The following is a 26843-nucleotide window of genomic DNA, read 5'->3' as shown; positions in this document are numbered from 1 at the left end:
AATAAGTTTGGACCAATCATAAAATTCTACAACTTACTTGATAAGATTAGAAAAGTTTGATAGCTGATGGTAGAGTTCAAGAAAAGTTACAATTTCGGAAAAAGTGAGATGTATTTGAAGCTAAACTGTGCAATCAAGCCGAATGTCTCCGAATAATAGTAGATATTATTCATCATTCAACACAGGAATGTAAGTTATTAGATTATATGCATCAATACAATGCGATCAGTATAAACCCAAGTTGATTTTCTACCTATATATATATATATATATATATATATATATATATATATATATATATATATATATATATATATATAATCAGTCAGTTTTGAACCTACAGGACTCTGCGTGTGTAATGGAAACAACTGGGCTGGATACTTATGTGACACATGCAATGAAACATTTTATGGACCGAACTGTTTGCCATTGATCATGGCGTTAAATATCATACCAAGTCAAGGTACTGACAAGGGAGGTAACCTAGTACATGTCTGGGGACATAATTTTCCTGAGACACAAAATAATACCTACTTTTGTAAATTTGGAACCAACGTTTCCAATGGCACTTGGGTCGCTTGGAATCATGTGATTTGTACCGCTCCTGCACTTCCTTCTGGTGACATCATTCTTGAAGTTTCACCAAATGGAACGGTATATACTAACAACAAAGTAAGTACTTGTCAATGTTGTTCTATATACAAAATACACTCTTGTGTCGCTAAAATAGCCTATCTCTGAATGTGAAACATCATTTGTCATCAATCCGTTTTCCTTGTTACGATACCCTTCGTGTATGATTTTGTCTGTATAGAACTACAAATAAAGTCAAAAAATTTAAAACATGTGTCTCATTTTTAACAATTCGGTGGCAGTTTCTGTTTTTTCTTCTTTAAAATAATAGTCGTGAAAGTATATCTTAGCTCCGCCTACAAAGACAACACAATAAGAACTACAATGTATATCTGAGTTGCTATTGGAATTTCACCCTCCGACCCGAAACAATGGCTTCGTGTTTGGAAGACTATTTAGCGATGTATAACTGTATTACGATTATAGTTGGATTAATTATTTTATTAAGGAGTTCGAGAGAACACAATGGCTTGAAATGACAAAATGTTTCATTAGAATTACTTCTTAGTGCCAAATATAGTGTTTTCATTTCCTGATTTGTGATATTGTTATTATTAAGTTTTTATGGTTCAAACATTAATATGAAATTTACATTATATGCATATTGCACGTACTTTCAGCTCGTTTACACATACTATGCAACATGTCCGCCAGGAGCTTGCGGGCGTGGTCTGAATCCTCCCCATGGCCAATGTCTATTTGGTGGTTGTTCCTGCAACCTTCCATGGACTGGAGATGGGTGTACTGTAGAATTGCTCGCTCCCATCATACAAGCCCCTCCTGCACAAGCAACAGTTTCGGAATCAAGTTCGTATTCCTACCAGTTGAATTTAACTCAGGTTGGTATACATTTACTGGTGCACTACATTCGAAACTGTAGCTTTAATTTCGTTATTCATTTATTTCTCCTTGCATCATTTAAATAACCAATTTTATTTTGTTGTCACATTATGATTATATTTGCGAAACACTGTGGAAGAAATTAAAGCATTATTTGTTTACAAACTCATCGTCGTACTCATTAAAATTATATTCCAAATAGGCATATTTTTGATCATTTGATTTTATTACTTATGTACAATGACATCAACTGCGATTCCACAATTTTAAATCCGATAGAAGTGTCCCGCAGTTTCATTTTGCAGTCATTAGCAATAAGACGTTGTATGATACACATTAAACGTACAAATAACTAATTAAATGTGAAAGTCCTGAGCACATATATACCACGAAGCCTGCTTTAAGTCAACCAGCCTAATGTTCAGCTAGCAGATACATATTCAGACATTCTCGTAAATGCACTGGAAAACAAAATATTTTAAATGTCACACTACGTACTAACTCTATCCAACGTATAACTAAGTATCCATACAAACTATTTTCTTCACAAAAACCGATGACGATTTCATCCACTTTTTTCCAGGGAAGTAAACCAATAACATGGACTTTGACTAACTATCCAAGTAGCATGACAATAAATGAACGAAATGGCTTGGTGGAGTGGAGGCGCACACTGGCTGGTTCAACACCCTATCAAATTACAGCAAAAGCAAGCAATATCATTGGTTCTCATAGTATCACGTGGTCAATAATGGTTCCACGCTCATATTCTGCACAGGCGACTAGTATTGAACCTAGTGGCATTTTACCATTACCCAAACCTGTGTCAATATCAGGTGTTGTAAACTTTGCAGATGGGAGCACGCCTCGAGTTGTTCCAGTTGATATCAGGTACGTTAACTCCAGCTCAAGATTTCAAACTAAAGACCTTAACAATTGTTCTGTATTCCCAAATTAAGATGTAAATTGAGACAAAATTTGCAACCAAATATCTAGTTAATATGTCGTTTTTACGAACCATTAAAAAATAATCTATTGTGTCTTGCAAGTACATATAAATACAGCCAAACCGACAAATGGTAGAAATAAGGTTTCCGAGATCACATCACAGGCTTGCAGGTAAATATATGTTACAATGGACAAGTGATAGTGCGTACACAGCCAATAGTAATTGAAACAACGTATATGCAACCAAACGAAGATAATAAATGTTAGTCCAGTAACCTATTTGCTCAATATTGTGGAGAAAACATCCGTCACACATAAAAAAGTACCTAAATATTATGCCATCATTTGTAAGTCAAGAATCCTCGTTGCATGTCGCAATGTAATATAAGTCAGGCTCGTCTTGTAAGGGTTCTTTGTTTATGAAGAGAGAGAGAGAGAGAGAGAGAGAGAGAGAATGTGCTTGGAGAGAGACAGACAGATATACAGACTGGGGGTGGGGGTGATGAGACTTATAATGTTAGGCAAGCGTAGGGCGACCTTCGGATATTTTAATATTGTAAATCCATATTAATATTGTTAAAAAAACGAAAAAGAAATAAACAAAAACGAGCAAACCATTACAATGATATATGATAACCAATAAGTGTACCGTGCATGTTTAACAGGTCATTGTAACATTGCATCTTTTGTATTGTGAACTTTGTGTAAAAATACCATGAAAAGTGTACGCTTAACAGTTAAGAAGTCACTTGATCTTGCTTTTTTCAGTTGCATTTTTTTAGAATTTAGTGCTTTGGTTGATTTCTGAAATTGACGGTCTCTCAGAGATACTTGATACCCTTCAGCCCTAAGATGGCGTTCTATGCTGTTTCTTTTGGAATCTAAAGAGCATGGCTCATACTCAGAACCATTGACTTTGTCAATCGTTATAAACATTTCGGCTAAATTCGTGTTTAAATGATCCGGAATGATATTTTCAATGCAGCGTGTCACACGTTTTTTATCATACAGCCATCGCTGCACATTTCTGATATCACGCTCAGTCGCCTGCTTTGTTGAAAGTTACTTTTGTGATTCTATGAATTCATACACATTTTCAATTATGACATCTCTACTCTCAATAGCTCAAACAACTGGTTTACTTATTCCGCGGAAAAATTAAATCAAAAGTGCTGGCGTCTGCGTCCACTGTTTGTTTACAGTAGAAAGTAGTTCCTTTATTCACGTGAATGCTATATGTGTATTGTCGCGCGCGTTCAGAATCGGGGAATATTGAAAGATTCTGACAATGTAAAGTTAACGGGGAAAAAATGAGCATATAATAATGCATATTACTTTATGCAAGTATAGGTTTCTTTTATCTCACACCACCTACTTTCCCGTATTTTCTACCTTATGTAAGAGAGATGGAGGGAGAGAGAGAGAAATGCATTGAAAAGCAGAGAGTATTTCCATGAAGTTGTGTACATATTTAATTCACATAGAAGACTGGAATTATGAATAATGATATCGTTATTTTATAAAATGTCTAAACGATATTCTGTTTCTGAAATATAACCTAATATTGAAAAACTATTATGAAACATCATTCAGACGGATCACAATTTGATATGCCAAAGGTATTGATATACCACATTGCTTTGTAATAACACTTTAAACTTTAAACGTCATGCTACTTAATCGGTGTTATTTGTACTCGTGCGTTGCACATACAATCGCATGTCGACCAAGGGAAAAAGGGGAGGGAGAGAGAGAGCTGTTCCCAAGACAATTACGTCTGCATAGTTGTATAGTTATTTTACTAACTGAGCCAATGTTCGTTCTTGTTGTTTCACACGTAAGTCATTTTACCCGAAATTTTATTCATCTGATAATTCCAGAAAAGTTTCTTGGGAAACAAAACTGAAGAATATACAAAGGCTAAATATAAAAGCCCATCATCTTCATCAAACAATTTAGCGAAGGCATTATTTATTTTTACAGCAAGAATTGTGCAAAATCGTTTTCTGACCAATGTTTATATTTTAGTTTCATATTCTTAAGTTTTCACTGAATCATATGTTTGCACTGCATACAGATATTCAACTTCCACAATACTGATTTAACTAGTGATTTCTTAACATGTTAGGAACTCCTTATCCAGATAATGTATATATGGCCTAGTTCTGAGTATTATAAATTCTAAAGCATGTATTCTGGACCTTAAATGAATGTACATAGTCAATGTCATGAGATATTAAACACGTTTAATATCGAATACATTCTTATTTAACTGCCGTCCTTCCTCTTCGAACAATACGTTCTGAATAATGATTTGAAGCCTCTCCTACAATTAGAACGAGTGTCGCAGTAGATAGAGTAAAACAAATATTTAAGTCGATCGTCAAATATCCAGAATACTGCCCTGTATTTGTCCTAAAGCCGGTCTAGGTGCATATTTGTCTTTACTCCAGTTGGCGTACATTAATAAACGGCCACTGAACCTCAGCTACAAATGTATATTGCTGATTTGTAACCAGTGGCACTTATTGTATTTCTTTTGTCTGTGAAAAAATATTCCTAATATTTTTCCATCACGTTCCTGTCTACATGATGTCTTTCCCAGAAATATGCTCTACCAAATTTAGTTTATTATGGTCATTATGGTATTTACCTACTTTTTCATTTTCGAAACAAGAACTGCGTTCAATTTAAAGTGGCATATTACAGACAATATGACAGAAAGAGTATTGCTTTGAAACAGTAAATTATTGTGATCAGGTTTATATACGTATCGCTCGTTCAGTAACTGATTCACAATATCGTTTAATATCAAATCAAACATATATAATTCCCGAAGGGAAACAACAATATTACCATTCATGGTAAACAACAGAAACATAACGTTTTACCAAGGTTAACTAAGAATGATTGTCTCTTAAGTGCAATTACTTGGGAGAGCAGTTAACGCAAACTCGACTGGTATTGTCAGTTTGTATTCGAGATTATTGGGTTAAAATGGCACACCTAAATCGATATAAATTCAGAGCATCGCAGTCCAAACGTTTCATGTGGCTTATATGATTCTGTACATGGGATTGGCTGCTGAAAATATAAGATACTTTGTAGAGTTAGAAGTCTCTCCACGGGAAGGACATCAGTAATATCAGAGTTGACCAATCCACTGCAACCTACTAGTTGGACAGCCACCTACTACCCACGACCGGATGATGCTGGAACGTTTGAAGTGGTAATTATTGCAGATTTGGTATCTTCTACGTATATCTAGAATATTCAGCAATAATCCTGACAAAGAAAGATTGCCTTATTGGATATATATCTTACAAAAGTATTAAAGTATATTTTAAAGTCTAAATGTACCTAAGACTGTATACATTTTTGCCAAATTGCACTTTTATCTTTAGGTTTTTCTATATCATGCACAATAATACATTTGTATCTTTCTCATTAAAATATAATTCGTTATCAAATGAGAATAATTGACTACAGTTTAGCTTCTCTTAGTCAGAAAATTGAATGAATTGGTGGTATTATCCTAATTTTACAATATATTCATTTGCAATATATGTTTGCGGGAAACATCTTCACAAATATCAGCATAATGCTAGCGTCACAATTTTAAAACAAAAGTATAAAGAAATCAACCATTACCAAAGAATCACATGTTCCTTGCAATGGCACAAAATACCTGCCGAAAATAATTGTTGTGTATCTAATGTCTAACTTCAGGCTGCTTATCATCCTGCTGAACCTACCTTCAATTCGACCGTCACTTGGTCAGTTTTGGGCATGCTCTGTGAGCCAAGTTCAGTATCCGTTGAAAAAGTTATTGAAGATGGAACCATTATTTTCCAAGGACTATCAAAACTTATCAACGTGGGTGGATATCCAATACCTGCAATCACCACTAAGGTATTTATTTACGTCTGTTTACAAAATATTGATTATTTCCCCTTCAAATTTAAACTACAGTGCTTGAATTGTATGCGATGATTACCGTGGAATGTCAAATTGGCAAGAGAGAAAATTGTATTCGATACTTGACAAGTAATCTAGCGAGCTATTTGGCAAGTCATTTACAGTAAAACCACAGAAACCCAGCAATTTATGACATCAAGGAGTTTGCAAAATGCGTAAAGCTGAGCACTTGCTCATCGGTTATCGTGACAGACTCGGGACTGCCACAGAACCAGCCTGGGTTAGCTATCGTTTTTGCAAGGCGGTGCCGTAAAGCACCAGCCCAAAATAAATCATATTGTACATCGATGTCTAAAACCACGTTTAAACATCAAGAACACTAACTTAAGATTTGAAAGTATAATACAGCTTATATCTGTATGCTAATGATTTGCAACAACTTTCATATGTCATTAGAAAGTTTAATATTTCTGTATGAAATTTAGCTAACATTATTGAATATGAAAGTCTTTGTCTCTTTGTAAGATAATATATGCCGTTTAGATCTACATACGTTTAATTATACGAGTTCTTTGCAGTATATATTTTAAGAGTAATATAATGGTTCTGCAAAAATGGACCAAAGTAGTCTTATTGTGTAAATCGGTAAGCACATTTTAAAATCTATAATTGACACAACTTTAATGTATACAAGTTCAATTGCACGTAATTTCGTATTGACAGTAATGCATAATATTGTGTTATATCAGCAATATTTAAACGGATTGTTGTTTAATCAGCTATTCTACAAGATAAAATAAACTACAGTTGTTTGCATGAACTACTATAGAAGAAAGGAAACAAACGCAATCCATATTTTTCCACATAGGCAATAACGTGTGCCTCGTATCTTACAGCTGCAGTTGGTGATGATGCTCACATCCAAGTGCACACGTGACAAAATGAACTAGGCCAGTGTTTCAAAGTAAATGTAAATTTGAAAGATTTAGGTGGTCAGTTCCAAGCTAAGTTCACATTTTTGTGACAAATTAACTGTAAATCATAGTTAATAGTACATATCAATAATTGTTGGAACAAGCAGCTAGCCGATATTTATATGATAACGTTTATTTGAAAACTTTGTTCCCTAACAATCCATATAAATTATGATATATATCTATACGTTACTGCATTTCTATGGGAAAATAGGAACGAGTTTTTGGAATGAATACTGCACGAACTTGTGAGTGCAGTATATCCTTCCGACAAAACGAGTTCATATTTTCCCATACAAATGCAGTAACCTTTTTATTATATGCTCATTTTTTTATTCTACCTAAGGTTTAATTATATAAACAAAATACACTACAAGAAACAACGTAAATGAATGAATGCCGTATTCCAAACTAAATACACAAGCGCAGATTTGACATTAGAAAATGACATCATTATTAATGCGCACATAACTCCGCCCAGATAAATTTGAACTTAGTCACGCGCTCGACATAACTTTCGAAAGAAAATGGGCATGTCTAGTTAAAGTTGAAATTTGCAGTCATGTTGTGAATGAATGCGCATTGCAACGACTTTTCCATTTGATCTCAAGTGAATATATTTTGGTATTTTGTTTCGATTCGACGAAGATTTGTGATTTTGGACTGGATTCATCTGTGCAAATTATACATGAAATACATCGGATTGAAGTGGTGCGGGAGAAGCGTGTTTACGTCTGCAAATAATTTCTGTCATTGAATGTTTGAAATCATAACGTGGGAAACGATAAAGTCTTTCAATTGCAATTTTCAAAAATGACGCTATGGAATTTAATGTGTTTTTCATTTTCAGTGCAGTAAGGACGATGCAAATGCACCTATCACCGAAATTACAGCACACTTTCGAAATGTGTAATCCAGATTGAAAACCTATGACATGGCTCATGCAATTCAGATTTGTGCGCGTTCAGTATCGGGGAATGCTGAACGATTCCGACAATGTAAAGTTAACGGGGAAAAAATGAGCATATAATAATAGATGATTCAATACACTTCATAAACGGTGCTTATCCGGTTGAAGGTCAATATAATATTTGTGTCTCTATCACTCCCCATTTTCAGCTTTGTATAGTTTCATCATTGTGTCCGAAGTTTACGGTCAGAAACAAAGCTATTCAATTGGATTAGCTGTAATCATATATACATTTGAACCTATCTTATTGCAGGAAGTAAGATTATGTTGTTTAAACTGGAGATCGTTTGTGAAATACAGGCCAGAAAGAGCCAATATTTCCTAGAAATCTAGCTCTTCTACTCGTATAATGCATCTGTTATTGTCGAAATGAAACAAACTATTCGAGGATCATGTCAACTACCAATTAAATATCAACGAAATCTTACGAAAACTGCCATATATGATACGAAAAATCTATATTATTCGGAATCCGTGCATTTAGTTCAGCACCCACAGAAATACAACGATCATACTAAAGCGAAAATCGGACTTGTTCTAAGGTCACATTTATTTTATAATCGATGTTTCTGATTACTAATGTAATATGTGGGCATTGATGAGACATGAGCAAACATGAGATTACATTATTTGCTGTGATTTCACGCTCATAGCAACGTATATCCAAATTAAATTTTGTGATCACTTCACTCTTTTGTCAGTAACTTGGTAGTAACATCTATCAAATTTATTCATGGAAACCTTCACTCGCTGAACCACTGCTTGTTTGCTATACATATATATATATATATATATATATATATATATATATATATATATATATATATATATATATATATATATATATATATATATATAACTCAGAGACACTAAGAAACAGACAAATAGACATATAAATAAAATAAATAAACGCGCAGACCAACGTTACTGGAGAGAAGATTTACGGATACTTGTAGAAATTAACAGGTAGTTTGGCGAATGGTAGTAGTATTAGTATAGATGCTTTTATCCCCAGTGCCTTTTTAAACAGTTTTTAAATTGTCATTTCACAGTTCCTTATTAACACAGATACTTGTGTGCAAAATGTTTGTGTGATTATATTTCTAAATTGTCCTTATTTTTGTCTGCATAGTTCTTAAACCAGCCAATTCCTCATGCATATTCGTGCTTACTCAGTGCGGAGTAACGTCAGTAAATATCTGACTTTATTTACTTAGCTGTCTTACGGTTCTAGAGTATCAGGTATGTGCAAAATGTATAGTTCGTCCTCTGCGCGAAACTATTCAATCGCAGAGTAAACATCATATTTACAAATGTTTGTAGACAACTAACTTCAACATCTACCCTTATTAGTCTATAGACCGGCAGATGTTTTATCGGATAATAAATGTAACTCTATGACTATTAATATCCTTTGGGTCAGTGTAAATGATCACACAATTCACTCTAGTTTTATAAGACTGCTGGCTCTTCTATGATAACAAATACACTGTTATGTTCAATGTGATCAGCCACAGTTTGGATATATATTTAAAATCACCAACGTCTATTTCATGATAATGATATCTAGATCTAAGAAATATCAAGTCGTGTTCAATTACTTCAAATACATTCTCATCATTAACTGCGGTCCCTTGGATACAAATGTGGGACACATAATATTATATCGCAATGAAAAATGTTAGCGGTAATAAATTATTTCAATCATATCTCAAGATCACATTTTGTATTAAGGGCAAATTGATCGTTCTCTTTAACAAGGATAACGATTTGGAGAAAATCGAAATCAGAAATAATATACTTTTGTACACATGTTGGCGCTACTTTAGTATCCGTTCAACTGAAATTGTTCAGTTAGTTTTCACTGATTTTCTTATAAACAAGGACACCATCTTAAGTAAAGAGGAAACTCAAGAAATGTTAAGTTCATTGGTTCCATAGTGAATCAATAACATGATAATATAATATGTAGAATACGTTAAAGGTTAATCAGTTTGAGAGCTATGAGGTAAGTACAAACTTATACAATATAGCCCATGTCTGTGCCAACGTTTCATTGATGACGAAAGAAATGAGTCTATTTTATAGAGGTATGTACTGCTCATTTCAATTACGTGTTAAGTACATTCACTCTTGTATGTACAGTGTGCCTACACGTAATACCTTCGTACATCGGATATGTTGAGGCTACGAGTTAATAATAGAATGTCTCAAAGTACATTTGGAAATGGACAATGTATATTTTCGTAATATTTAAGAAAAATAAGTACATATAACACCTGATAAATGTTATGTAATGGTTTTCATTAGCGAGAACAATATAGAATCCATTTATACAACATTATTTACATATATGGGATTTATGACCAAACGAGAGTTTAATGATGATGTAATCCTACAATTGAATTATTCTTTTCCTAAGAACTTGCAACCCTAGGCCAAATACTTAACTTTCCGAAGTAAAGTACTAATTATTATTACTATTATATTTTTTTTGTAATACAAAGATAATTATCAAGCGGACCTGTTAGTTTAGAAAAGTACTACACGATGGCTAATCATAGATCTGCCTTTTCACTAAAACTGATGAACACGAGGACTTATAAATAATCTCAAAACATATTGTATATGGAAGGAACAATTTCATATGATCTGATACCATTATATATTGAAGGACGAATTTCATAAGACTTGCATAGATAGTAACTCAGCTTTTATATTTATAAGATACTATTTGTTTAGTTCTATTTAGAAAACATTTTCGAATGAAAGAGATGGTTTTGGACATAAAGGTATATCTCAGTAATGAAAAACACTGACTTCTGTTGCTGCTATAATATTGCATGATATTCTTCAGTAGTGTCGAATTTTAAACCTAGAGTGATCCAATCTCTCCGCATCTTTCTGTCAATAAAGGTATTTTCAAAAGTAATGTTTACCATTATGAATCCTTTATACATGTAATAATTGACATTTTTCAGGTTGATGGATTAAGTGGTGCATTTGTAAGAGTATTAGGTTCCAATTCCAATAGGTCTTCTGACCCATTCCTGGCAACTCTTAATAATGCACAAGAAATAGCATTTGATTTAGTGGTGACTGAAGCCAAACCTTTGTCTGGGACGATGTATGTAATCTTCGCTTCTGATCAGGGCACAACAGCCAGACTACAAGTATACATTCGTTTAACAATTAGAAGACCATTACTTATTTTCAACCCAAATTCAATATCAGAAAATATCATTCGAGGGACACAGACTATAGTTGAGGTAAAGTTGAGTAACCAGGGAGAAGTCGCAGCCAAAAATATTGTTCCAGACCTTCCAAATGATCGGCGCCTTTCTCTTGTGTCATTTTCTAACGTTAAAGACAATTCATCCACAACTTCAGAAAATATAAATATAGCTCCTGGAGAAGTTGCAACAATGTTGATTGCCGTAACAATACCACCAGACGCAGGGTTGGGAGAAATGAGCGGAACAATAGCTGTAAATTCAGATCTAGCTTCTGCCACGTTTGGCTACAGGTTCTTTATTACATCTATTCGGCGCCTCAACTTGACCTTCACTGTCAAGGACGAGTACACATATTTCGCGTCAGGGGCACCTCTTGTCAGTGGAGCAGAAGTACGACTAAGCAATCCACAAAGACAATACTCGGAAAAGCGTTTCACTACCAATGAAACAGGTATGATGGTCTTTGATATGTGTATTGCTGTCAGTATATCTGATCATTTCTATACGCAAAACAAAACACTTTCTTAAATATTATTCACTTCTGATCACACGTCTTTAATATTTTAACTTCAGTTCACTAGTAATAACTCAGACTATCATTTTAATTTAATAATTATGATTATATAGTTGTAGATCTTACTTTTTCATCCAACATCCAGCTTTAGTTATCATGATTGAATCGTTTCGTTACACATTATCATGATACCATAAAAGGCACATATATACATGTGTGTATATGGATATGAATGTGCATTCTTGATTGGATATTACATATTGCATTATCAGAAACAGTGGGAGAGTTTCTTTCTTACCTGACGTTTTGTATTAGATATTTCCTTTTAGGTGTTGATGCTGACGTTGGTGATATCATTTAATCATTTAAATATCTTTCCGAAGGTCTGGACTATCCAGAACAAGTTATTATTTTAAATAATTTTATATTTACATTGCCAGGCCAATGAGAATTAAACATTGCTGTAAATTAGCGAAAGAAGCAAATAACCCATGGGATCACAAATACTTATCGCATTCTAAAAACTGTATAGCTGTTTAAATAAGATTTACCCTACAAACGTAATAATTAGTATGTCCGTTATTTGAAAACGCTACAGAAATATATGTACTTCAACGTGCTAAGCTAATCGACCTCTACAACTAATAAAAAGTCTAACAACTTGTAGAATGCCCATTCACTAAACTGAAGTTGATGATGTGATAGACGTGACAAAAATACAAACAGCTGAGCAAATGAACATAATTCTTATTATCTTTAAGATACTGAACAATTATACGCATTGGTAAATTCAGTGCTAAAGTGAAAAATATTGCAAATCACTAGAAACTAGATAAGAAGCGCAATTTTTCTGTAAATATCTGTCACAATAAAATTTAAACAAAAATAGTATATTCTTATGTTACAGAAACATATGATATAATGGATAATTTATTAAAATCATTTGCATTTCCAATGTTTTCTCACCAGTTAGCTATTATTTTTACCTTACAAACGGTATTTCCTATAATATTGGTTTGATTTCTAATAAAGCGTATTGGCATAAGTTTGTTTCTTGTCTTAACCTCTATGTCAAAGATCATTGATTCCGTTATGAAAAAGCAACTCTTCAAAACGATAAATATCTTTCAAAACGTTAGCTTATTTCGTAGGTTATCCAATCTGCAGAACATATTATCTTTACCAACGACTTACAGGTCGTGTGACATTTGAAAACATCTACGAGGACCAGTACACGGTCTATGCAGGAGCTGATGGCCATTCGACATACAGTGCAGTCATATTGGCAAAACCCGAGAATAACCAGATGGATATATTCTTACAGAGAGTAGCGGTAAAATATACCTGGACCGTGACCCCGACTACTGTTCAGGATATTTACATCATTAAATTGGAATCTACATTTGAAACATTTGTAAGTACTAGATTGCTGAATGGTGTGAGAGTAAGACAAACGTGTTTTGAATTTGGATGTAAATGATATCTGAGTTTCTGAACGAGTGCAATCTCTACGACATCATGGTTTGTAGATATGGATGATAAAATTGTTAGGTGTTGAGGAACTATGAAGAAAGCTATCCCAATTCGTGCAGATTACGACCTTCGTTTTCAAAATGGAACATAATAACGGTAGAAAAGTTTCCGATGTTTATGTGAATAATACGAGTAGGTACCGTAATAAAAATGTATATTTAACATATTTAGATGTCTCCACCAAATCACTGAATGAATCTTAACATCATTCTTATTCAAGGACTGCAAGACCAAGCATATTTGTCAATGTATATCTAAAAACTGGCATGGACGTCATGGTGCTTAAAAGGATACTTTTACAAGTTATTCCTCGAAAGAGGCGAGTGATATATTGTTAACATCATCGCATGTTTCCTCAGATAAACGTATTTGTCTCTGAATGATGGGCGGTAAACTTCAGCATAAAATATTTAATTATGCGGTCTTGATGGATATATTTACAAGCGTTTAAGACTGTTGGAGGTTGGCCGTTGTTCAGCAACCATTTGTCACAGTGTATTTTGTGTGCAAATATATTTCTTTTCTTCGTGTGAATTCTGAAACTATAGAAACATAAGTTAAAAAATGAAACATCTGCATACCTGTTATCCTTCGAAATCCATCTTCTCTACCTATTGTGGTGCATTCTGTTTTTTTTTTATGGGTTTCTTCCGCATGTAACAGACCGTATGAACTGTATGCTAAGATAATCTCTTGATTTGTTTCTGCAATAACTAGTTAGTCAAATTTCTTATTTCCTGTCTAGATTATTATACAATGTGGTCTTTTGCTCAAGAGTATAAACATACTTAGACTGTCTTTGTTATTTTCTTTTTTCATTTTAATTATGACACAGGAAATAAAGTAAACGTATCTCCTAATATAATATGACGGGCTTTCATTGTCTACAAGGAAGCAATGGTCCGTTACATACCAGAAACAGATCTGATGGGATTTCATTCTAATTGCAGGTTCCTATGCCAGTAGTGACAATACAACCAGCAAAGGTCAACACCATTCCCTATGAACTAGGCGAAACAGATGTTATTGAATTTACAATTACAAATCATGGACTTATTCGAGCAGATAATCTACGTTTTTCCTTGCCCACCAGTCACCCGTACTTGAATTTTAAATCAGTAAGTACAGTGTACCTGTGTGTACGTGTTTGTTCATACCTATATTTATTGTTTCTTTCCTGTCTCTTGTGACATCATAGGGATGTTCGAATATGGACGTCCTGTTTTACTGCTCTAACAACTTTAAGGTCAGTATTCAGCCACTGTCTTACCAGATTCTGGATATTGACTGCTCGGAACGATGCGCTATGAATTTATGAATAACATACATATAGATCATATATGTATGTTTATGCAATAATACGATTACATTCAGGGCATAATGATGCTCATGCGATTTGAAATTTATGGGTACTCTATAATGACCTCCGAGCGATATCAAACCTTAAATATTTTGCTCCTGTATAGCAGCCGGAGTGCGAGAAACAATCATATTCCTTACATGCCAAAGACAAGAGAACATATAAGGACTCTTTCATTTTTTCATATATCCATAACACTACTTCAAAAGACATAAAGTCCTTTCCGAGCTTGATCGAGTTTTGTCTGATGATTTACTGGTATATCGTCTACAACAATATTTGATATTTCGCTTGTCTTATAATATCAAAAGCTGTGGAAGGAAAAGCAAATAATAAAATCACTTATGTAAAACAGTCATGCTTTCAATGAATAACTGTATTCAGAGCTCACCTGAACAAACTTGACAAGCAAGAAGATGAAATTGCAAATGCTACATGGTGACAAGATTAATCCATAGATTTTGTTTTCAATTTTAAGACGATAGAGTCAATAGGCAGCATAGAAGCAAATACAACTTTAATCGTTCCTGTGAAAGCCACATTAAAAAGTAAAACAAAGCGCAATGTAGCTGCTGCGGCATTTTGTGGACTCTTGCTTCTATACGACTATGACTGTGCCGGATTGCAGACACGAAATCTTGACGTCACACTAACAAGAGAATACCCTGGGCGTCCGCCATTGCCTTGTGGATTGGGTGGTGGAGGTGGTGGTGGAGGTGGTGGTGGAGGAGGAGGTGTTTCTTGTGAGTAATGCTGCTTAAACTATTTTAACATAATTTTTATATAATCAAATACAGCATAAACATATAGAAAGAACCTTCCATTACTTCAATACTTTTGAATAGTTTACGTTTAAGAAAACACAATCAATTTCTAGTTCATGTAATACCCCCCTCGATGTTTGGTCATGCCTTATATTCATCCGGGGATGTTTAAATCGATATAGTAATAATGCGTAGAACTTATTTGCAGTTTTTAGTAGAAATACGGAAATGCTTGAAGAATAAAGAGCAAACATTGCAATATAATGGGTGGGTAAACCATCAGCCACAATATAAAATGTTTTATTTTAGTATATCTGCCTTAAGTCGCATTGTATTATACATGTATAAAGGCAAAAAATATCCGATCTCCATTGCGTTACTTAGTTTGTATCCAACTTTATTAAAAGCTGCATTGCTACATCGCTGAAAACACATTTACAAATTGCTTGGGGAGGGCGATGTTTGACAAAATTAGCGTGTACATACCATGCTTTAATATGTGTATTTTGTCAAAATATGGACTATGTTCCGTACGTAAATACCATTTTATTTTGCTAACACATTTTATGCGGTTATTTTGACGACTCCGTTTTGGAGTAAGCAGTAACATAAAAGAGCGGTTGTATTTCATAGACTTCAGAGCGTAACATTTTTACGCAAAATAGTATAATGATTGTTAATGTACTTGTAATGAAATGGTTTTTCGTTTTCTTTATTTGTAAATTTGAAAAGTAATTTGTGCTTGGCCTTGGCAAGCTTTCGGTCTAGGTCGGTAGCAGAGGATGCATCCAATTTTCGATTGTCACTTCATTTCTGTTTGCTATCAATACTAATCAATGCCTGATTTAACGATCATTTTAAAGACGACTATGGTGCATGTAACAACTACTACATAGAACACCTCATCGCTTTATAAAATAATCAGTTTTTATTCTCATTTTGAAATGTTTATCGTAGCGTATTATATGTATACAATGTTAAAGTGTCTGCACGGCCTCTTCAAAGAATAATTGAATAGATAAGTGTATGGACGCATAAAGACTAGATGTTGTATGGTGTGAAGCTGTTAATTGTAATTTTTCTGCTGCGCACGATGGTGAGATGTGTTATTAGGTACATCGTACTCATTTCATACCAAAGTTGGTCCTCAGTACAGAGACACAATCATTTCTCGCAAGAATACGTGAACATCGATTTAGGATGTAGTAGACACAGTATGTTGCATTGCGAAATTGGCATCACTTTCGATAGCTCATAATAGAAGGAAGGAGAGAAACGACAAAATAAACTAGTACTACAACATTCATTTACAGCTAATTGGTCATCTTTTATGAATGACTCCTTGATTAGTATCCAACAAATACGGTGTGCCAGTATACGTAAATTCTTCGCAAATCAACAGGTCTTGTGCGTGTAGTCACTGTGAGTGTCCATGATGCATGTAAAAAATAAAAACATGGAAATATGAGTTCCAATAACACAAAAGAGGCACATATATCTCCTGAAGGGAAAAGAAAGTAGTTCCAAAAGAGAGATCGTTCACTGTGGCGATGAAAATAACATGGTCATTGTGGCAGTATTATTATCATTTGAATATGTCCTTATGAAAATATAATCAGTATTCTATACACAGTTCTTATACAGATACTAATCTTGAGTCAATAATTTTTTAATATTTTCAAAAACATAATTCACCAAACACAAATGCGTAAAACATATCGAACTTAGAAACTTTATAAACCATTTTCTACTGAGATGTTAAATAATGTTTATCTCATACAAATATTTGCAGACGGTGGTGGCGGTGGCTCTAGTGGTTCCGGCTCATCGGTTTCCTATAATCCCGTGACGCCATTGTCATGTGATTGTGCAAAGACATTAATCAAATCATGCGCTCTAGCTTATCATCCCATTGTAGGATGTGCTTATGCTGTGGCTGACTTGGGAACTGCATATGCAGTGAGTGTTGTTCTTCTTAAAGTCATTATAGCCGTCATCATTGTCTTGGATTGATGTTCTAAATCTGATACATGGTCAGATACAATACTTTACACTTATGCTTTACAAATATCTATCATTTTATTAAATGCTCCGAAAAACACTAAGTTAAACGTGAAAGTTATTGATTATTCTATTTTTGCTTTCCGATATGTTTTATCAGAGTTCATAATGAGAGAAGGTTTTGAAAACCGACTAGTTGCATTTGTTTCAAATTAAACGCATATAGTCGTAAACATTCGTAATTACTGTTTTTCGATACGCTTTAATAAACATTATTAAATATCTGTTTAATGTATTATCTTGTTTTCATTCTTTCTTTAAATTTAATAGTATTGTTACGATCGATCATTTCAATTTAAATTTGTTTTAAAAATAATTGTACTGAAGGCTGCTAATTTCGAGAAAATTTCTTTGTTTCATCTTCAGTGATATATCAATTCAAAATCTGCCTATTTCTCGTTATGAAGCGTACAAGTTAATAAACTTACGACATCCCTTTTTTAACCCAGAGAAGTGGCGGGGATGCCATTCTTGGAACCTTGAATGCTGTTCTGGGATTAGCCGATACCGCATTCGCCTGTGTGTTCGGTGTCGTTTGCAACCTATGCGGGTTGTTTTACACAACAATCAGGTAGGATACATTCGTACATTGCATAACAATCACAATGTGGTATGGATTCTGGATCTGCCGGTAAATGTTATGAAATAATTTCAGTATATTTTTTCCGTTATGAAATGAACTTGTTAAACGAAATTGGTTGCATCTAAGTAAGAACAAAATTTACTGTGTTATTTACCCAGCATTACTTTTCAACTGAATCACCACAAGAGGAGGAATGTATTTTCCTTGTCTGTTTACCTATCCCAGTCACTACCACTATTGCACAGATCAAATAACTTGCATACCAGAAACGTCGAGCATTATCCATGCTCTTCATATGTTGCATTACTGTATTTAATTCTTAATATCTGGCAAATCAATTGTATTTCTTCCCTCCTTTCTAATAATCCACGAATAATAACAATTACTATTACATCACGCAAATAACATTAATTATAATGAGTAATAGTCTAATTAATATAACATATTTCACACGTACAAGAATGTATATATTCACCGAGGTACTCGGGGTATTGTTTTAAATATAATCTGCCCTTTATTTTGTATATGTATAAAACAAGCTGAAATCGATAAGACTGAGATTCTCTACTCTTTGCTAATCGTATTTGAAAGTCATCTCGAATAAGTATGTCAATACGTACTTTCCTTTTGGTTCTAGATGTGTCATCGATGTCGCTAACAACTGTGGTAGTGCGAGACGACGACGTGACGTCAGTTCTGAAGTGGTTGAAAACATGATACAAGCCACTAAACCAGTAGACAACTTCTTGAAAATGATGGCAGACATCTATGGAGATGACGCTATGTATATGTTTAACCTCTTTGTTATCATGTTTGTTCAAATTACTCCATTTATGGGTTTAATGCATACATGAGTCCTTTTCATTTTACTTATGTTTTATACATTTTCCAAGGTGTACCTCAAAGATAATATGGTTGCAGCATATAATTATACCCTTGTACTTTCGTTTCTCCTTCCGTTTTTTTTTTGTTTTTTTTTTTCTTCTTCTTTTTCTTTCCAGTTTCATTTATGTCAGTGCTAAGGCAATGCATATGGATATTCGTATATTCCATTAATACATACATGGTCTCTTTCTAAACTCGGAAGATTCACTTTTGCGACAGTTTCGCCTCTACTGATCAATCTCAACCAACTGAATATTACCAAGTCATTGTTTCGTTTAGCTCAATTTTCTCAGTCTTTCCCTGCGTGAGTCAGAGACCATGTCTCAGAAATTTTAATCCTCTTGATTGCTTTCATTGTCGTCTACACGTCGTTTCAGTTGGATATTCGTAGCATACTGACGTCAATGACACTTCCTGACGATTGTGTTGAATCATTCCACAGCATTTGCATATACTAAATATAAGCTAATTTCTCCCCGTCCACATTTATTAAGGTTTCATAGTCGGAATAAGCAGAACTATATTTTTACAGGTACAATTTGAACAGAACCTGGTTTGACTCCTTCAAAATGGTTGTATCTGACAATAGTCCTGGGGGAACCTTACTAACTGCAGATGAAAAAATAAAAGTACTTGGAACTGTAGGAAACCAAGAATCGAAAACAGTTTTGAACAAGTTTCTTATTCGCTGGAATAACACAGGTAAAACTGAAACAATTAATACACCAATTAGTGATTAACAATGTACAGAACAGAAATGGCTTTTCGCCTGGCCAATGCTTCAAAGTCTGTCTTTATAATAAGAATATGCTCGTTCTTAGATTAAAACAAATAAACAACAGAGACTGTTTATGTTATATTTGCAGAATTATTCTAAAACTATTGATCCTTGATGTATGCGGCCTTTGATAAGCTCGAAACAAAATGCTTTTCATTGGTATCCTTAATACACAATTTCCTGTTAAAATGTAGTTATCTTTATTTTTCTTTCTTCCCCAGTACTCACATTTTCTATTTTGAAATAAAGGAAAGTATATATTTAACGTATCGTCCTTCAAAACGTCCTAATCATGTGCTATTTCAAACGGTAAAAATAATTGCTAAAATACACGATTTACATGCACCAGAAATGTTACATTGGTTCTGTTAGTTCTTAAAAAAAATCCTATTGAAATTAATCAATGGACACAAATGAGTTTAACATGCATATATGTGTTACTAATATGTCTTTCTTTTTCTTTCAGCCGCCGCCTGGGAAAATGGAACTCTCCCGGAAATTACGGATACCAGTCTTGTGATACCGTTAAATAAACTTTCACCTAGAATTAAGCAATATCTGAATGATGTTATTACTGCAAAGCAGGTCACATATACAAATTCATATCTGCATGTTTCATATAGTATTTCTTTCATTTTTTCTAATATGACTTAAATGTTATTGCTAAAGAATATACAACTGAATAGGCTTCATTATTGCATATTGAAAGGTACAGTAGGATAGGTTCTTTAGAGGCCGCAGAATTCAGCCGATTTTAATGTAAAGCTGCAAAAACTATTTCTTAAATGTAAAGTCTAGAAGCGAAAGCTAAAGCAACGAAATAGATCTCACCGTATGTAGCCCGAAGTCTTTATAATGACGTTTATAGTTAAGCCATTCTAAGGGTACATTGCCATCATCTTACAAAATTGCATTGGATCCTGTTCGAAGCCTGCATACGTCTTATTCTCATTCTTCATATGGTTTATTATTGTTAATTTGTTCTTTTCCTTTTGTTTTCATCTTTTAATTTTTCACAATAACTTGGGATTTTTTTTGTCGTGCTTTGTCCGTGCCAAATGTAGATAATTGTCTATCTCTTTTTGTCAGAGCTTGGCGCGAATGTTCGCATTGTGCTGGTCACATCTTACTAATTGCAACCGAAATACTAAATATCAGAATCCATGAAAACTGGTGTTCAGCTGTAACTGCTTTCTTTTCTCTGTCTTTAAGAGCTTCTGACGATTAATCCCTCTAGCCGTAAATGGCTTTTCAATATTAAGATATTGATTTTTCCAATGTAAGGTTTTACAAAGGAAGAAATGATCTCTCTGTTTACAGCTGGTTATAAAGTATCAGAAATAAATACCTGTGAACAATAGCGATGATTCTAGTTTAAGTCAGAAGGTTACATTAAACAAAATTATATACATTTTTGAAGGCAATTGGAATCAAAGTTATTCGAGTGTTTCATGCAAATAAAATAGTAACGCTGTTTCAAAGTGAATCAATTTAATTATGCATTTACGGTTAATAGCACATCGTGTGTTTATCGTTCTAATTAATTAAAATTGCACAATTCACCATTCAAAATAATATTCTATTGTTTTGCATTCAGGATATTTCAAAACAGATACCAATTTCTATTGCAATGTGATGTGCACCGTTTCATTTTCTTTTTTAGAGAGGCTTTGATTCAATATTCGCCAATTTTGACAATGCAGCAAATACGTACAAGACTGCTGAGAAGCTGAACGAGGTACTATCATATAATATTGACGCAGCAGGCGCTTATCTTGTTTAATGACAGTGGTTTCATCCAGTCATATGGCGTAGTCCATGGAACATTTAGTAATTTCACTGTACAGATTTACTCCTCTTTGCATACCTGTCCATTTCTGATAGTGATACTACATATAATGAATTTATAAACAAAAAAAAAAATATACTTACTAACAAAGAAACACATTTGATATGATATTTCGTTTTATTGTTAATCAGTTCAATACATGTGCTTTCATCATGGTCATACAGTTTACATTAATTATTAGACTATTTAAATCGTTATTGCAGGGTAGTACCAAAGATGACGGAGTCTGTGCGAAAGTTAGAGTCCGGATCGTCCAAGAGCTTGTTTTCACACGAGACGCTTTTAATGCGCGCCTTGAAATCGAGAATGGTGAAAAGGCTCCTCTAGAAAATATCAAGGTTGAAATAGAAATTAGACAGACTTATGGAATTGGTGAACCTGCAAACAATAAGTTTTCTATAGGTAAGAAAGGGTTCTTCTTACACCGCCCATACTGCTCCCTTTGATGTTTCGTATGTTATAAGGCCTTTCAATACGAAATACCATTTTGCCTCGGAAATTGTTCCTTGATGAATACTTATTGGTGTCATCAGATTAACGCGTGTTTACATCAGACTACTCAGTAAAAACGACGCCATCACTGCGATTAAACTATAGCCTGCTCATCACCATAAATTGAGCAAGGAAACGTTACATAAACTACCCTAGGTTGAATTAATGAACCGATCTAAATGAGGAATTTTTGTTGTTCTTGTGAATTAAGATACAGTAGTGCCTGTGACTATTGTTTACAAATAAAAGGCATTGAATATTTGCTTTAGAATAAGAAGTGTATTAGCGATTTATCTTCACTAAGATGCAACATTTTCATGCTATACCATATTTGTCCACGATTTGAAGTGTATTCCTTTCTTCAGACTTCCGTAAATGATTGAAAATGTTTACTAACTGTTCTATATCAATAATATTTTTGGAATGCCACATTTGATAGCATTTTTTGAATGCATGGATACGATGTATTCATATTTTCCTATTGGAAGCAGATTGTGTACATTGAACTATTGGGTATTAATTTATGTTAAAACTACTTTCAAAAAAACACTTCTGTAGAAAACATTGCGCAATCAACAACCTTGTTTCGAGAACAACAATGAAACATCTTCACCCATATTGTAGTCCAGTGCTTCTTACCATGGTTTTCTTATAAAGTAGATACATTAACATGGAATGCATTAACATGGAATACGACGATGTTACATGTTTAATTGATTCAAATTTAGCGGAGGTCAGCACATTGCAAGATAAAATTTACATCGTTAAATTTCAGCAGTTATTGTTATTTCATTTGTTTGTAGGAAAACCCACGTTGAATGGTATAACTGCAGTTGACGGTACTGGGCGGTTAGGCATCGATATATCGGGATTTGCAGAATGGCTGATGATACCTTATTCAAATGCTGCGCCGCAAGATGATACTCTATACGACGTCGGTGGACGTTTGTCCTATACTGTCGGTGGTTCCAATTTTTCCGTGCCCCTTTTACCTGACACGATAACAGTGAAACCTAATCCAAGTCTCGTCGTACATTACTTCCACGAAAAGTACGTGAGAGGCGATGACCCTCTCACTCAGAACGTTATTGAACCTATTGTGCCATTCACTTTGGCTGTAATGGTAATGAATGCTGGATATGGAATTGCACGTGCTCTAAAAATATCTTCTGCTCAACCTGAAATTATAGAAAATGAAAAAGGGCTTCTCATCACATTTAAAATTATTGGAGCTCAACTTGGAAACAATCCTCTTGCACCCTCCCTTACAGTTAATTTTGGCGATATTAATTCGTTCGAAACAAAAACCGCAAGGTGGTTACTAACCTCAACGTTGAAAGGTACATTCTATAATTACAGTGCAACGTTTGAAAACATAAATCCACTTGGTGATCCACAGCTATCCCTTCTTGACGAACTTGGATACCATGAGCTCATATATTTAGTTCGAATTGACCTCTCTTCCAAAGACGACGGCCTAGACGACTTTCTTGTGAATGACGTTGTTGACGAAAATGACATGCCAGATAGCCTTTATAACAGCGCTAATGGAAGTGATGTCCATCAAGTACTTGCAGGTAATGTAACGACATTCAAGCTTTTGGATAAAATCACTCAGTCATCTTCGAAAAGATATAAAGTCGTGCAGCTTACAGTTGTTACAAATGCATCCTCTTGGTTCTACGCTAGAGCTGAAAACAAAGTCACAAATCCAAACCTTGCCAATGAGGAATATTTGTTAAAAGTAGTTAGAACCGATGGAAGAGAAATTTGGGTGGAGAAAAATGCATGGCAAACCACGCATATCAAGAATATGTTCCTCTTTCATTTATTGGACTTTATATCACAAGATAGCAACGAAGCGATCGCAATAAGCTACAACCTTACATTCGGACCAAGAAACATGTATGCCCCAAAATTCAGCTCTTCCGAATATCTGGCAGAAGTTTCAATTAACGCTGTACTGGGGACCACAGTCTTGACCTTGAAAGCTTATGACATAGATAACGACACATATTCATTTAAATTCAAGAATGCAAGTTCTGAACAGTTTTCTGTGGAAAAGAGCACCGGAGAAATAACCGTGGCGAAGACATTTGCTTCTGTAGGCACTATCACATTTGAGGTTGTCGTTGAAGACTCTGGTATCCCATCCAAATCATCATTTTCGGTCGTGATGGTGAAAGTAAATGATGGAGACATGACCTCATCGCCACTGAATACTACCCTGGTAATACATACTATAACGTCACCTTCAACATCATCAACTAACGCAACTTCCACAAGACTTACTAATGCTATCACAAACGGAACAATGATTACAACGCATGTTAATCCAAATTATACCGCTTCTACTCTTACCAAGTCGGATTCGATTGTAACTGATACAATGCCATCTTCCAGTTCCGTTGTTGTGACTGAGAAATCATCTACACATACTCTGGTCAGCTCTACAAATATCATAATGTCAACTACGCCAAGAAATGTAACAAACAAAGAGGAACAAGCAGGAAGCACACCCTTTTGGGTCATTCCCACTGCTATTGCTGCAGCAGTTCTTGTATTACTAGTGATAACCATAATAGGTTTAATTTATGCGTTAAGGAAAAGATCATTGTTAAAAGCATACGTCGTTTGAGTTCATGTCCGTATGGTTCAGTTATTAATAATTAGTGTGGTGTCATTGTAAATAGAAACACTGCTACTACCACTGCTGCTACTACTACTACTCATACTCCTACAGGTGCTAGTAATACTATCAATAACAGGGACACATCAGTAGTACTAAAGCCTTTATAATGAACATGGATTATTGGAATATTTAATTATCAAGAAGATATTTTGCGAATTGCAAATAGATTTATGGAACATGTAGCCATCTTATAATACTGCATTTAATGAATTCCATATGCATTTATTATGTATACCAATATCATATATAGCACAGTCCTTTTTATAAATTGCTACTTTTTTCTCATCAATCTCATCACAGGAGACCTGATTCAGTCAACCTTCTCTTTTTGACCTAATATTATCTCTGTTCGTTGTTGTTTGTTTCCGATATAGATTCGTTCTCTTAGATTATACCTAAAGAACAGAGTAAAATATGTTTTCCTTGATCATGTAATGTTTAGATATTCCAGTATTGATGCCGTCATAGACAGGTCGATTTCTGCAATTCACTTACTTTATGAGCACCATGTTGTGCGTTTAAATCATGTAACCTTCCTAATTTGAGTTTATTTCTCTAAGCAGTCTCCTAAACGTGATGAAAATGAGGCATCTAAAATTCTATTTTTCAAAATATCCCCATTTGAGACACATTTGCTCAGATGTTTGTACGAAAAGAGTCTACATGAACAAAAGTTAACCATATTGTGGATTTTCTTATCATTGTTTTGATCATGATGAATTTCATACAAATTCTTCCAAATCATATGTGGAAGAAGTGTTGGCTAGACTTGATCTGTCAAAATCCTAATTGTTTCTGACATTCATAAATATAAGAAAACAGGCAATGTGTTTACCTGGTCTCAGTAATCTTTTAAGCTGTATGAGCTTTTTTTAAAAATATGTTCAGTCTTAAATGATCTCAACTGAATTTTATGAATGTAATCGCACAATTATACCCATTTTGACATATTGTTGTTTTATTGTTCTCTAGCAGCTAGTAGTCAAGATACTTTAATGTGTTTCACCCTCTAACTCGTGTTTAAACGTATGTATAACCTTTTCATTATATATATATTTTTCTTGCATTTTTATTGTTTTGTTATTTTCTATCTTATCTCTCTGTATCTTTGCCCTATAACTTTTGCATTGACCTATGCAATCTAGTCGTGTCGTCAAAATTATGTTCTAACAATTCAGAATGAGTTCAGGACCACATATTTTTAAGGTCTTTATAAAAGATAATTCAAGGTAGGTTATAACAATAATTTTCCTTTAACCTCTTACAGTATGCAGATGTCTCATAGAATTGCAATAGCCGAGGCTATCAACGCTCGTACGGTGCTTGTACAAAATTTACACAAAATCAGGATACGCGGTCTGTTCCAAGTCGGAACAAGTCTAAAATAGCTGAATCATATACAGGCCGTGAGGTAGACAATAATTATTATGCCAAATCTAACCAGCTGTCTCAGTCGATCCAGAAGAAGTCACAAATAAAGCTTATATATATATATATATATATATATATATATATATATATATATATATATATATATATATATATATATATATATATATTGCATACAACAGTCCCTTTATCCGTTCCGAATAGTGTCAGAATTACCTTTGAATAGAGTTTAAATTAAATTGTCATTATATAATTTATATTTGGTGCATCGGGGAACGTAGACCCGCGTACATTAATGAATGAGTCGGAATAGTCCTACCTATCTGATCGTTATCCAGCTGAACCGTATATATATATATATATATATATATATATATATATATATATATATATATATATATATATATATATATATTTATATATA

At 34.1% G+C, this 26843-nt stretch overlaps 1 protein-coding gene across 1 annotated transcript; it reads left to right on the top strand.

Moving 5' to 3' along the window:
• The first annotated feature begins 396 nt into the window (after nucleotides 1–396).
• On the top strand, nucleotides 397–26096 carry LOC149772575 (uncharacterized). Its single transcript, XM_089947623.1, has 17 exons — nucleotides 397–672; nucleotides 1254–1472; nucleotides 2057–2364; nucleotides 5530–5650; nucleotides 6151–6333; nucleotides 11265–11970; nucleotides 13230–13447; nucleotides 14517–14684; nucleotides 15405–15669; nucleotides 17483–17649; nucleotides 18201–18322; nucleotides 18972–19118; nucleotides 19752–19921; nucleotides 20464–20582; nucleotides 21661–21735; nucleotides 22050–22248; nucleotides 23142–26096. The coding sequence occupies exons 1-17, from the start codon at nucleotides 436–438 to the stop codon at nucleotides 24974–24976; spliced, it is 5259 nt and encodes a 1752-aa protein (XP_089803749.1). The 5' UTR covers nucleotides 397–435; the 3' UTR covers nucleotides 24977–26096.
• The last annotated feature ends 747 nt before the right edge of the window (nucleotides 26097–26843 follow it).

Source organism: Sinohyriopsis cumingii, unplaced genomic scaffold, assembly GCF_028554795.1.
Source record: "Sinohyriopsis cumingii isolate HCF-2022 unplaced genomic scaffold, ASM2855479v2 utg001392l, whole genome shotgun sequence".
Classification (NCBI taxonomy): Eukaryota; Metazoa; Mollusca; class Bivalvia; order Unionida; family Unionidae; genus Sinohyriopsis; species Sinohyriopsis cumingii.
Note: the sequence above shows the minus strand (reverse complement) of the source record. Positions and strands in the feature narration are given on the sequence as shown.

Bases quoted from the DNA above. Each gene is read 5' to 3' on its own strand.
- LOC149772575 (XM_089947623.1), top strand. From the start codon at position 436: ATGGCGTTAAATATCATACCAAGTCAAGGTACTGACAAGGGAGGTAAC. The intron at 5,651-6,150 runs GTAATTATTGCA...GTCTAACTTCAG, and splicing joins ATGCTGGAACGTTTGAAGTG to GCTGCTTATCATCCTGCTGA. The intron at 11,971-13,229 runs GTATGATGGTCT...AACGACTTACAG, and splicing joins TTTCACTACCAATGAAACAG to GTCGTGTGACATTTGAAAAC.